The sequence below is a fragment of the Typopeltis vanoorti genome, chromosome 1 (genome assembly GCF_054136105.1).
Source record: "Typopeltis vanoorti isolate ZY-2024b chromosome 1, IOZ_Tvanoo_1.0, whole genome shotgun sequence".
Classification (NCBI taxonomy): Eukaryota; Metazoa; Arthropoda; class Arachnida; order Uropygi; family Thelyphonidae; genus Typopeltis; species Typopeltis vanoorti.
In genome coordinates, this window is record NC_143549.1 from 83,553,848 (window position 1) to 83,568,068 (window position 14,221).

At 35.7% G+C, this 14,221-nt stretch overlaps 1 protein-coding gene across 1 annotated transcript in view; it reads right to left on the reverse strand.

Moving 5' to 3' along the window:
• Positions 1 to 14,221, reverse strand: part of LOC150110163 (muscle calcium channel subunit alpha-1-like) — a 1,246,847-nt gene that overhangs the window by 585,595 nt on the left and 647,031 nt on the right. The window contains exon 27 of the mRNA XM_090391329.1: positions 8,878 to 9,024. Within this exon, the coding sequence (XP_090247455.1) occupies positions 8,878 to 9,024 (147 nt within the window). The remainder of the gene's footprint in view (positions 1 to 8,877; positions 9,025 to 14,221) is intronic.

Consider the following 14,221-nt stretch of genomic DNA (forward strand, 5'->3'; position numbering starts at 1 on the left):
CATTTGTACCGATTAGTACTATTAACTCTTTTGCTCGCTCCCGCCTCATATCCAATGCCTCAATCACTCTAATCATTTTACCACCTGGAAAACATACCTTGTGCATTTTGTCCTGTAGCACGTCTCCTCCTGGCTTGTTCTTTATACACTTTGTGAAACTGATTATTACCATTATTCATCTTATACTGCCTGCAAAGTACCTTATTCCAGATTTCATGCTTAAGCCCCTCATTTATCCATTTTAAACCAACCTTGTTCAACCTTTTGGCATTTGGAATGAATACATTTACATATTGGTGCAGTTATGCATTTCTTTGTCAGTTCCAAAGAAGCATTTATTTCCTTACCGCTCAACTCCTTTTCCTGCTATAGCTCCAAGCTATCTCCTAAGTTTGACATAATCACCAGCCTTATAATCCCATATATATCCTTTCCTCACAGAAGTTTGCATTACACTAGCCACAACCTAGGTGATTACTTCATGATCACTCTCACCAACTGGAAGAAAGTGTGAAACCCCCACTCACAATTACATCCTCTGATGGTTTGATCAGATCTAAAACTCTCAATCTACGCATGCCCTCTTTTACATGCTGCCTAAGATAGTTTTCTCTCAGCTTTTTTAGTTTTATAATAAAATTATGTTATAATTTTTTCAGTTTTATTATAAAACTAAAAAAGCTAACATGATTTACCAAAGAACTTCGTGTGCACTTCTCAGAGAAAGAATTTGCCATACGAGATTCATGCTTAGCAAAATAGACTCACAGTGATCTCTAATAACCTTGATGCAGAGACATGGCAACTATTAGACAATATGATTAGCAACAGTTTTACCAAAACATTTAACCACAGCAAAAAGACACAAATTGATAAATTCAATATGCTGTATGATAATCATATCAACTATAAACCATCTCTCTACCAGATAACCAAGTGATAATTAACCTATCTAAACATGTTTTAACTAAACCTGAGATCTCTATCCTCAAAAAAGGATTCAATTTTGCCTTAAAACCCATTGCCATTCCTAAAATAGAGTTCATCTGCAACTCAGAAAAAGCCTTCTCATTGCTACCACTTCCATATGACTTACGATTAAAAAGCAGCATAATCCTTTCAGCTCTGACAAGATCTCCTAACTCCAACTCTAACCAAATGGAAAGAAGAACGCTTCTCAAATTAAGAAATAATAAAGACATCATCATACTCAAACCGACAAAGGTAATAATACAGTTATATTAAATACTAAAGATTATGAAGAAAAAATTAAAAATCTATTATCTGACAAGTCTGTCTATGAAGTTCTCAGTACAGATCCGTCCATAAAAAATCATAATGGCACCAATGAACTATTACGTGGAATGACTAACTTATGTCTTATAGAAGTAATAAGTTAAAATCAATGCACCCAGTAACTCCTAGACTGTATGGTGTTCCTAAAATTCATAAAGAAGGTATACTATTACGTCCAATAGTTGACGGAATCTATTCTCCCACTTACCAACTGTCCAAGTACCTTGCTAAGATTTTGCAACAACACATTCACATCTCGGATACTTATATTAAAAACTCACACCATTTTATAGATAAAATAAAAAACATCCCTATCTATGAAGAGGATATACTAGCTAGCCTAGACATTACATCTCTGTTTACAAACATTCCAGTGGTTAAAGTCATCAACATCTTAGACAACTTGTTCCCAAGAAACATCACTACTTTGTTTAATCACTGTTTAACTTCTAGCTATTTTATTTGGCAAAACACTGTCTACAAACAACTCACCGGATTAGCCATGGGTAGCCCCCTCTCCCCTCCTTGTGCTGACTTATTCATGGAAGATCTAGAAGAAAAAATCTTATCCCAGATCATTCCAAAACTGAAAATTTGGTACAGATATGTGGATGATATCTTTCTCATTTGGGATCATACGAAAGAAGAACTAATGGATTACCTTAACCAAATCAATAGTTTTCACCATACCATCAAATTCACATTAGAAATCGAAAAAGATGGAAAACTGCCATTCCTTGACATCCTAATAAAGAAACAAACCAATAATAGTATCAACCTATCTGTTTATAGAAAACCTACAAATACTGGACGTTACCTCCATTTCAACTCGTCTCATCATATAGCTCAGAAACTTAGCATTATCCATATGCTCAAGAAAAGAGCTATACAGTACACAACAGATAAGAATGACCTACAAACGGAATTAACTACAATATCCAGAGAACTATCTTTAAATGGTTATCCAAAAAGACTCTACAACAAGATTCTCTTGACTGATATACCACATAGACAACGTGATGACGTCCAATACATCAACACTATTACTATTCCATTTGTCAGCAGCATTTCCAAAAAATTAGCTAACCTTCTAAAACCACATAATATCAGAGTAGCATTCAAGCCAATCAACACTATTTGGAAATTTTTAAGATCACCGAAAGATCCTCATCCATTCTACAAGTACTCTGGAGTATATACCTTGCTCATGTGGTATTAGTTATGTAGGTCAGACCTCTAGAAGCTTTGAAACAAGAAAGAAAGAACATATAAGATATGTCAGAAACAACAGACAAGACATTTCAGGCATTTCTTGCCACTTTGCTTCTACTAACCATCACATTGAGTGGGATAAGAGCCTTATGCCCTATATAGAAGATAACTACCATTCAAGAACCACCTTCAAGGAAGCAGCTACAGTCGCCCGTAAAACTGAAAACCTAAACAAGAATCAAGGTCTAACCTTACCAGAAATTTGGAAAGCTTTAATCAGATCATTAAACATCAATGAAATGAACTTTCATGACAATTACATCATGAGCCATAACGAATAAATCACGTTTCCGAGACGCGCATTGTCTCGTTCAATACTATTTTTTTGTATAAATTAGAACCATCAGTTATAACCTAGTCTGTTACATTCATATAGCTTACTAGTTTGTATTCCCTGAAGATGCCGATAGAAAAATTGGCAAAACATGTAGGACGATAAAATAAAGCTACTTGACGAACATTATATAAAAAAAGTGTAATAGTCTTAAACACAGCTATTCATTTTTAGGTCTATAACCAGTCCTATCCAAGCCACTGATTGGTTGTGATTTCCCCACCTGCCCTTTCCCAATTACCTTTATCACTAATTACCAAATATATCTGCTCAGTCTCAACTTCCTCACCCACATCACAATATACTCCATCTGCATACACACATTTTGCTACTTTCAACATCCACTCTCCCTATGCATGTCTCCCTGTGCACCCAACCTCTCTCTCTGTTTCCCTGTTCTCTCTTCCATTCCTATGCTACCATTATTTTTACTTCCAAGCACTACTGTCTCTTCAATATGACTCTCCGAATCTTTCCCTTCATCTCTTACTTTTGATCTCTTGCATGTAGCACACACTGTTCTTACATCTAGCAACACTTCTCTCCAGCGCACTCATTCCAAAGCCATTTAAATGCAACCCATCATGCTGTAAAATTCCATTCTTCTGTCCAACACATGCCGTCCATCTGCGAACTGTACTCTCTTCTCCTCACATAGCTCCACTAATATACCATTCATGATTCCAGCTCTCCATCTCAACTCATCATCATACCTTGGGAATACACTGACTACCTTTCTCACTACACTGCTTTCTTTCACTCTTCTCAATAACCTCCTGATATTCGCCCTTACATACTCCCTATGTCCACTTAAATTGTTTGTCCCTACAACCACCACTAGTTCTTTTGCTTGTTTTCTCCTCTTGTCCAATGCCTGAATTATCCCGTTCATTCTCCTCCTGGATAGCAGACCTTACAGATTTTCTCATTATCTAATCCTCCAACTATGGAATCTCGATATACTGCTATCCTGAAGTCACTCGTCACCTCTTTTACCATTTTTTTCTTTCATTCTATTCTTTTGTACACTTTCATTAGTTTACACTAAATGTCTCATATCATTCTGCATATTCCTCATTTCATTTTTAATTTTCAACAACTGTTTCATCAAATCTCGGATTCTGACAATTGCACTCTTTCACTTCTCTAGCCTCACAAATTCTCATTCTGCCGCACCTTACTTCTGTTTACTCATTCATACTTTCTTTTGTTCATTTATCATTAATTTTCGCTTCTACATTCTTAAATTCTTTCACTCCCCTCAGTTTCATTAGCTTTAGTTTCATTTCCATTTATGCCACCTTTTATCTTGTCAGTCTGTTTCACATTCATTGCCTTGTAGTGCAATAATATATCACACTTCCTATAAATCCATACCTTCCTTCATCTCCTGTCCATTCTCTCTACAAATACATCCCTTACATTCTGCTATGCATACACTCATGCCATCGAATCAATTTCGAATAGTCTGTCATTAATGTCACTTGATTTTCATGGTGCTTGCCTAGTCGCAAGGGCTAACACCTGCATTGTTGATCTCGTGAGTACCAGCATTGTGTTCTTTTTAAATCTAACAAGATCATGTCAAAAGTCACAAAGATACACTTTGTTCTCAAGAAGAAATAGTATAACACTAAAATTCAAGAAATATTGCTGATTATTACTCAAAATACACTTATTTCTTCCAAAGCTCCTTTCCAACACTACCAGTAGTAAGAGGAATGATATTGTTAGATAAAAATGGGAGTAGAGTGAATGATGCAAATTACAAGTGCAGTTGTTCAATGAACACTTTATTGGGATAGTTCACTCAAGAGAAGTAGGTTTTAACACTTCAGGGATGGGGCAGTTCGAGGTTTACAAGAGAATGAAGAGAGTGTATTTCAAATACTAAGTACTTTGGATGTCAATAAAGCAATGGGACTGGATGAGATATTGCCATGGCTTTTGAAAGAATGCACTAAAGAACTGACAGCTCTATTGCCTAACTTCTTGATGAGTGTATGGCCACCTTTTACTAAGGGTGGTAGTAAAATGGAAGTGTCAAACTATAAAGTAGTTTGTATTTTATCAATAATTGTTAAGACTTTGGAGAAATTAGTGAGGGATCATTTACCTCACTGGGCAGATGAGGTTAATGCTATCAGAGAGAGAGAGTCACAAATGGATTTGTTAAGAGGAGAGCTCTTGTTTTAGTAATATGATTGCCTTTAATAATAAAGTGACAAGAGCAGGAGTCACATAGGATGCAGAAATATAAACAACTTAAGATATGCAGATGAATGTTGAAACTAAGTGAAAAATATGGACTTAATTTCAACTTCAAAAAAAATCAAAACCATGCTGGTTGCAAGAGAAAAAGGGAAAATACCTGATATAAATAATAAGATCAGAGGAAATACCTTAGATCAAGTAGAGAGTTATATATATATTTAGGTCAATTAATTACAGAGAAAGGAAAGTGTGATAAGGAAATATTAAGAAGAATAGAAATTGCTAGATCAACCTTCATTAACATGAAAAACATTCTGACCTCAAAGGGAATTCACATAAAAACAAGAATTAGGCTATCCAAATGCTACATATGGTCAACACTGCTATATGGAGCAGAAACTTGGACAATATCAAAATATCACGAAAATAAACTAAAACCCTTTGAGATGTGGATCCTCAGAAGAATTCTTAGAGTTCCATGGACTGCCAAAAAAACCAATTTAAAAATATTAGAGATGATTGGAGAAGATAGGACTTTGTTGAAAACCATTAAGAAAAGGAAAACCACCCACCTTGGTCACATATACTAAGGCATGAAATCCTACAAAAAACCTTCTAGAAGGAATGATACAAGGAAAAAAGAAGAAGGAGACAAAGAACAGATTGGATGGCAAATATAAACGACTGGACCTTTTTGTCCTATGAAGAATGTAAAAGAGAAGCACAAAACCGTACATGGTGGAAGCTCATGGTAGTCAATCTCCTGGAAGGAGATGACATCTGACAAGGAAGGACAAGAGCAGTTGAGGGAAAGCCATATTCTGCTTTTTTTTTTTTTTTTTTTTTTTAAGATTTTACAAAGGCAGTTGATAGGGTGCCACATAATAAGCTGACATTTAATTTGCAGTACATGAGCTTCAACATCAGATTAGTGAACTGATTTGGGGATTGGCTGTGTGATAGGTATCAAAGAGTTTTGTATGAGCAAGTTATATTTAAGAAGCAGAAGGTTACAAATGGGGTCCCACAGGGAACAGTGCTAGGACCTGTATGTTTAACTTTTATATCAATGACATTGTCAATGCACCGCAAGGGGATATTCAGTTGTTTACAGATGATGTGAAGCTGGAAAGTGTTATTAGTAATAGTGCAGATGTGGTAGCCTTGCAAGAGGATTTGAATAAACTGGACAGATGGGTAAACGAATGGAGACAGGGGTTGCAGTTTAATTCAGCTAAATGTACTCTTAAAGTTTGGGATACATTGATGGGAGGCTGCATACACTGTTGAAGGAACTGTACAGGAGGAAGTCAAGGAAGCAAGGGATCTGGGGGTGGTGATTGATAGAAACCTGAAATTCAGGGAACATATTGCAAAAGTTGTGAAGCTAACCCAAAGGATTTCTGCAATACTGAGAAGTATACTGACCTGCAGAGATAAAAGAGTTGTCATTCCACTGCATAAAGCCTGATCACACCATATCTGGAGTGTTGCGCTCAAATCTGGTCCTCAGGATTTGAATGAGATAAATTAACCTTGGAAAGAGTAGAGAGGCAGATAAAGACGATATCTTTATTTGCCTCTAAGGGAACGTGGATTTCAATGCTAGGTAGAAAGAAGAAGGATAAGTGATATGATTGAGACATTTAAACTGTTGACAGGAAGTTTAAGGGTTGACACAGGAGATATCTTACATTTGATGGAACAAAGGGAGAGAGCAAGGACAAGGAGCCATCATAACTGTAAGTTGCAAAAGGGTGAGGAGTGGTTTCTTTGCATAGAGAGTGGTCACACTGTGAAATGCATTGCCTGATGGAATGGTGAGAGCATCAATGGTGAATGAGTTGAAGGAGTGGTATGATAGGCTTTGCATTTTCTATGATGGGCCTCTCACAATGGGTCTTGTGACTCCATGGAGGTCCTGAATCATCATCATCATAATAATAATAACAAACAGATCCTTGCAGCACACCATGAATAACTTTCCTCTTTCGGGATACTGTCTCCCCACAAAATTTGCTGATACCTATCTGATAGACAGTTGCCTATCCAACTGCACCTCAATACTATACTACCAAAATATTACTACTACCTCATACTATTTCTTTCTTGCATCTCAAGTGAACATAATTCACTAAGTGCTACCATTCACAGAATCTCCATCCTTAATTGAAGATATTCCATGTGGATTTCCATAGTCTTTCTAGTCAAAAATTGAGTGTATTTAAACTCCCTGACCGTCGAATGTGTTGGGTTTACTCAAATGAAGATTGGTTGTGATACTGATTCGAATACATATGAACTCACTTTTCTTCCAATGGCAGCAACTTATCTACCATTAACAAAATACATGCATGCAGTCCTCGACTTATGTAAGAGTTATGTTCCGCAAACTTAACATAACTTGAATTTTACATAACTCAGATTTCATTCCTTCAGCCCTTAATCACAATCTATTGCTTACATGTGCATAGCACATGTGGCAGTGCATTAATATGTTTTAATTCTTATTTCTGCTAGTTGCAGTCACAAAATTCACACAGAATTTGGATTTCAATATGTAAATTGAAATTATTAATGCAAAGTATATATAATACAGTATAGTATGAGAATATAAAAGAAAACGTCGAGACTGAGGAAAGTACAGGCATGCACCATGTAGATTGTCTGTCTGTAGAAAATTGCCATTACATCTAATGCAAATAATGTAGGCAGGTTAAGTAAAATTTTTATAATTCATCATGTTTCTACCACTTTAATGATTATTTATTTGCACAAGTTAGAATTTATGTAAGTTGCAGTGTATCCTGTATCACATAATTCTAAAATAGCTATAATAGATTCCAAAGCTGTTTCTGGAGAGAGATGTTTTTCATCTCCTCCTCTTCTTTTCCTTCCCCATCAAATCAATTAAAATTACCTGCATAATATCTTGCATATGTTTATAGGAGTTCTATGCTCAACTGCCTCAATTACTATAGATAAACTTGTCAAACTGCCAAAGTAAGTCAAACTATTATGTGAATGGTACATCTGTTTCATAGCAACTTTAAATTCTTTGAATAATTTTACAACTTTGCTCTTATTTGTGAGAGAGAGAGAGCATGGTAATGTTTTAGCATAATTACATAGCTGACTTTTCTTTAACAGTTTATCATAACCATGTTAACTCAAATAATGTTGGTATTACAATAGAGAAATATTAGCTTTAAGAAATTGGTAGGTTTTTTGTTTTTTTTTTGCAACTAATTCAAGTTTTAGTTTGGTACATTTTATGGCAATGACAATGTCATCACCTATGGCAGTATGAAAGCCCATAATCTAAGCATTCCTCACAACCAAGTAACTTTTTAATGTCTACATATTTTAGGTGATTATCTAAAGATACTCCAGAATATTCTTATCACATATTATAGATATCTATAATAAGTTGATGAGATATTTCTCGTTATCCAATGACACATCCAAACAAAATACACCCACATGCAGACACAGTACTGCACACATTAAAACTTCTAAATGCATTCTATATAATATATGAGAGTAAGTTAACTGTTAAGAATTCTAAACATTAAGTTGCTAAGTGCAAGAGAATTCTCATATTATAACCTACTATTGCTTAATAAACAAGATGTTTTCAGTGGTAACATCTCATATATCGCATATTAGTTAACAAAAGCATTATACTAACTAAAAATAAAGCCCATTTCAAATCTTAGTTTACTGAAATTTGTAAACAATAAAAATGAAATATTTCTTACGCAGGCCAGCCTTCAAATGTGGATACTGTGAATAAAGTCAGCATTGCTTGAGTCACATCATCAAAATTAAATTTGTAATTTTTCCATTCTCTACTCTCCACAACAGGCTTTGAAATATCCCCACCTTGGTAAATTATGAATTCGCCTCTAGAAAGATAAAAATATATTTAAATAACATATTTCCTATGCTTACACTATTTCATATGTATGAGACTGCAAACAAAAAAAATTATGATTAGCTTTGATGAAGAATATGAATGGAAATTATATTTACATCCTTCTTCATAGGTAAATCTGTGGGACAGCCAGACCTCAAAATTCAAAAATGCAATTAGACAATGTAATTTTAGACATGTAATAATAAATGTTTAATTAAGATTTGGTATACACAAGTCACAACTGAGAGATCATGACATAAATTGGTTGTAAATCCAAATACCAATTATTTTACAACTATCAGGAGTTTCAGAAAGGGAGAAGAAATTTCTTGATCTGATTGAGTTTGATAAACCTAAAAATTATTGAAGTGAGAAAAGTGTTGTTATTATTATTATTTATTAATACACCCTTCATTGAGTCGGAACACTCATCGTGAGAGTTTCATTCAACTGACAACATATTTATTATACGGAATCTTAAATCTTTCATATTGCTTGCATTAACAACATATTCTGGTAATGTGTTCTATTCAGCCACAATTCTCCATGTAAAAAATCTACTCCTCACACTTACATAACTTCTAGGTATGGCCTCTGGTTCTTCCCATCTCACCTTCAACACTTTTTATAATCCCCTTCTGAATTAATCTGATAAAATATCCTCACTAATTTAATCATCTCTATCATATCACCCTTTTTCCTTCCTATTCATCAAATTCTGCAATCCACATTACTTCAACCTCTTTCCATAGCAAACATCCCAGAGCTCTGATATTGTCTTAGTCACTCATTTCTGGACCCTCTCCAATGTTTCCACATCACAATGAAAGCCAAGTGACCAAATCTGAGCACAGTTGTCCAGGTGTGGTCAGACCAGTGCTAGTGCTCTATACAGTGGCAACCACCTCATTATCACTATGAAAACCAGGTGAACAAATCTGAGCACAATGACACAACCACCTTGTTATCACACCTATCATAGCATTATTATTATTATTATTATGACATGACACTTCCAGGGAGTCCAAAGACTCATTGAGGGAGGGCTTACTCTATAACTCCCTGTCTCCACCACTCAATCCACCAACTACAATGAACCGCAACTACACTAACGCCATCTACCACCGACCACCACCACTAGTATTTTTACAGACAATCCCAAACATTCATGCCCACTGCAGGATTCAAACCCGCAGCCTTTTGGCTGGAGAGTGGATATGCTAACCACTCAACCAACCAGGCCAGCATTTGTCCAAGCCAAAAGTCTAATGAAATATTCCTGAAGAGAATATACATCAGAAGTGCTACGTATAATTAACCCCAACTTTGCATCACCAGCAAGCTGAATATCCTCAATCAATTCACATGATATCATTTACAAAAAAGTTAAACACACAGCCAAAGAACAGAACCCTAGGGCATGCCACTGGTTACCCTCCTTTTAAGAGACACTGCTCCATCATACATAACTTGCTGGTATCATGCAGAGAGTCAATCTCCAAACTAACCAACCAATATACTATCCATTCCCATTCTCTGCAGATTAGAATACCACTGCAGGCATGGATGTTTGTGATTACATTACCTTGCGTACTGGTATAACCTTTGCTATTCTTGCACCATAAAACTATAAATCATCAAATGAATGGGGTGTCGGTTTAATGCAACAAAATGTAAAGTCTTGAAGTTTGGGATACATCGATGGGAGGCTGCATACTCGGAGGAGCTGTACTGGAGGAAGTAGGGGAGATGAGATCTGAGGGATGATGATGATCGATAGAAAACTGAAATTCATGGAGCATATTGCAAAGGTGGTGAAGGTAACCCAGAGGATTGCTGCAATACTGAGAAGAATGCTGACCTGCAGAGATAAAAAAGTTATCATTAACACTGTATAAAACCCTGATCAGACCACACTTAGACTATTGTTCTCAAATTTGGTCTCCAGGATTTGAATGGGATAAATTAACTGTGGAAAGGATGCAGAGGCAGATAACAAAGATGGTTTCAGGACTGTACAATGTTAATTATGAGGATCGGCTGAGGGAATGTGGGCTGCAGAGTTTGGTGAATAGAAGAAGGAGAGGTGATATGATCGAGACCTTTAAACTGTTGAGAGGCAGTTATAGGGAGATGCTGGGGAGTTCTTTCACTTGGAGCAGCGGGAAGGAGCGATGACAAGGGGGCCATCCCTGGAAGTTACGGGCGAAGAGTGGTTTCTTTGCGTGGAGCATGGAATGCATTGCCTGATAGAGTGATGAGAGCAAGAATGGTCAATGAGTTCAAGGAGTGGTATGATAGACTGTGCTTCCTAGGAAGGTCTTTCCTAGATGAGTCTCTTGACTCCATGGAGGCCTGAAAAAAGATAATAATAATCATCCTATTCTCTGCAGCTTGTATACAACTTATCATGTGGTACTCTATCAAATGTTTTTGCAAAATCCAAGAATATCACTGTATATGATTCTCTGTTGTAAAATAGGATCTACTCTTAACAAATCCATGCTAACCATCATAAAGAAATCTATGTCTGTCAGTTCAATCTTTATACTATTTCTGTCCAATCTCTCTCTAACACTTTGACTACAACTATAGTTATACAGACTGGTTTATAATTGGAAACATCTGACCCAGAACCATGCTTATAGAGTGGTACCATTTTGCCTTCTTCACACTACTTAGGAAACTTGCCCACTGCAAGACTTTCAGTAAATAACCATGTCAAGAGCATAGCTAACTGTTGTGCACATTCCTTAAAAATGGGTGGTGATATGGCATCCATTCCCACAGCCTTATTAACATCTAACTCAATCAATACCTGATACACCTCTGATTTTTTATCCAATTCTCCTAATATTTGGCTCCTTTCAAAGGGTATTGTGGAATTATTAATTCCACAATACCCTTTGAAAGTCACTTTCTGCCATAATTATTCTTCCTCTTGCTTGCCATGTATCTGCAAGCAAGAGGAAGAAATCCCTACAATTAGCCTTGCTCTGACCAGCAAATCTCCTTTCATACTGCACCTTTTCTTTCTTTACCATGTCGATCAACTACCTACACTGTACTTTATACTCCTCATGGAACTGATCACCACTGACTGTCTTGTACGCCCTCTATAACATTTTCTTTTCCTACACAGCTTGCTTGAATTAAAGATGTGAAGAAATTGTATTCTGGTTTCATCCTTTATACAAGTGTAAGTAAACAAAGTTTGCACATGTAGTCACTTCACAACTGGGTTACTTGATTATAGAGGCTAATGACATCACATCAATTGCCTTCATATCCAATAATGCAAAGCACATGTACATTCTTTATGGACATGTATAATGCAAAGAAATATTTAAAGGGCTACTACCCAGTTTCAATCAGTTTCGAGACATTGCTCCATCATACACAACTTGTGTATGATGGATTTTTCAGGTGAAAAAAATAGAGGGGTGCTCATCATAGGCCTAGAGTAGTTAGTATAGTGGTGTAAGAGAGCCTGATAGTATCAGGAGAAATAAAAGATGGATAGATAGTATGAGAGATAGAGAAAAGGCCTTAGCACTTTTATATCATCATATAGTCAAATGCTATAAGTTCTCTTTTTTTACCAATCTCATATAGATGAACAACCAAAAGACCAAAAGTAAGTATATAATTTCTTGTTATCTTTAATTTAACAATTGAAACTAAACCAAGATGACTGATACCCAGGTGGTTAGTCTTATCTGAGCTAATTGAATTGAGTTGGCCTTCTCTGCCTGGGATTGCTCTCTCCAGTCATCTCTGCAATTGACTATAAGACCACATTGAATTAAGAGGATGGAACCATTTAAAAATCTCTCACAGCAAAAATAAACAGAATTTTATCTTCCCCTGGTGAATACTATATAATGTGGGTGGTCTACACAATCTGGTTACATTTGATATCTCCTAAAAAAAAAATTGATATCTTCTAGAATGCTTCTTTCTAAATACAAAAATTATCTGACTGAACAATAAAATTTCCACAATACAATATTATAAAGCATTTGTATGTTTTTATTTATATTTGTATTTATAAAGCATCAGTATGCCATACAAGTGCTTTATAATATTGTATTTCAAATACAATGTTAAAGTTTTCAAATCCATGTTTCTTTCTAAACTTCCATAAATGGTATTTTAATTCATTAATTATAAAAATCAAAATCCTCTTCCCATTCATGACAGGTGGTGGGTACTGAAAAAAAAAAAAAAAACTTGTTCTGTTGCAAGTAAAGGAATGCCCAACACATTACATAATCTGTTCCAATATGCAGACAAGAGGACAGCTACAGAAAGCATGTTCTACTGTTTCCAATCAGTAATTGATGTCACAGACTGGATCTCCAATGTTAAAGTACCTCCATTAATGCCATTGACTGGAAGGAGGCTATATGCAATTCTCCAAGCAAGAGACCTCTTGTTAAGGTATCCTTGGAGCTTCAAGTTATGAAACAAAGTGTTGTTGTCCATACCTAACTGTGGATGCTTGCAGTGAAAGTGATTAAAGATTTCTTTATACCAAATTTGACTCTTTTTTTTTTTTTTTAATGGAAAGAATGTCAATGCCAGAGTGTTGTAACAGTCTTATAGTTAAGCACAGAGTGTTATAGTATTCAAGAACAATCTCAGGTTTTAGGCCTTTCTAATCATTTACTCCAAACAGAGGAAGATGAAAACCCAGGTAGTACAGGAAAATGTCTGCACATGTGTGACTGGCCTGCAACATTTTATTAAATTCTAAACCTGTATTGCTTAAATAGTAGAATTTGACGACTAGAATCCCAAATCATCCATGCTTATTTAATAGTCGAAGAAATTCCTTTTTAACTTCTTGGTATCAGCTGGACCAAAAAAATTGCACAGGCTCACTTTATAATTGCTTTTCTTTGGCTTCTGTGATGTCTGTGATATTTCTCATGTACAACTCAGCAGGAAAGATTATAGTTTTAAGTAATATGGCTTTAAAATAGACTGGAAAATAGGAAAGTGGCCCTAATTTCCAGTCTTTGAAGGTTTCAAAGTTGTTGTCTTTTTGTATGCAAGTTCTTGAACTGGTAATATTGAGTAAGAGGAGAAGGGAATTCCAAGTATAATGAGAGGTTCTCTCTTAGAAGTTCTTCCAAAACGAATGCCTCCAAGATCTCACTTTCCAAAAACTTTTAATTTTG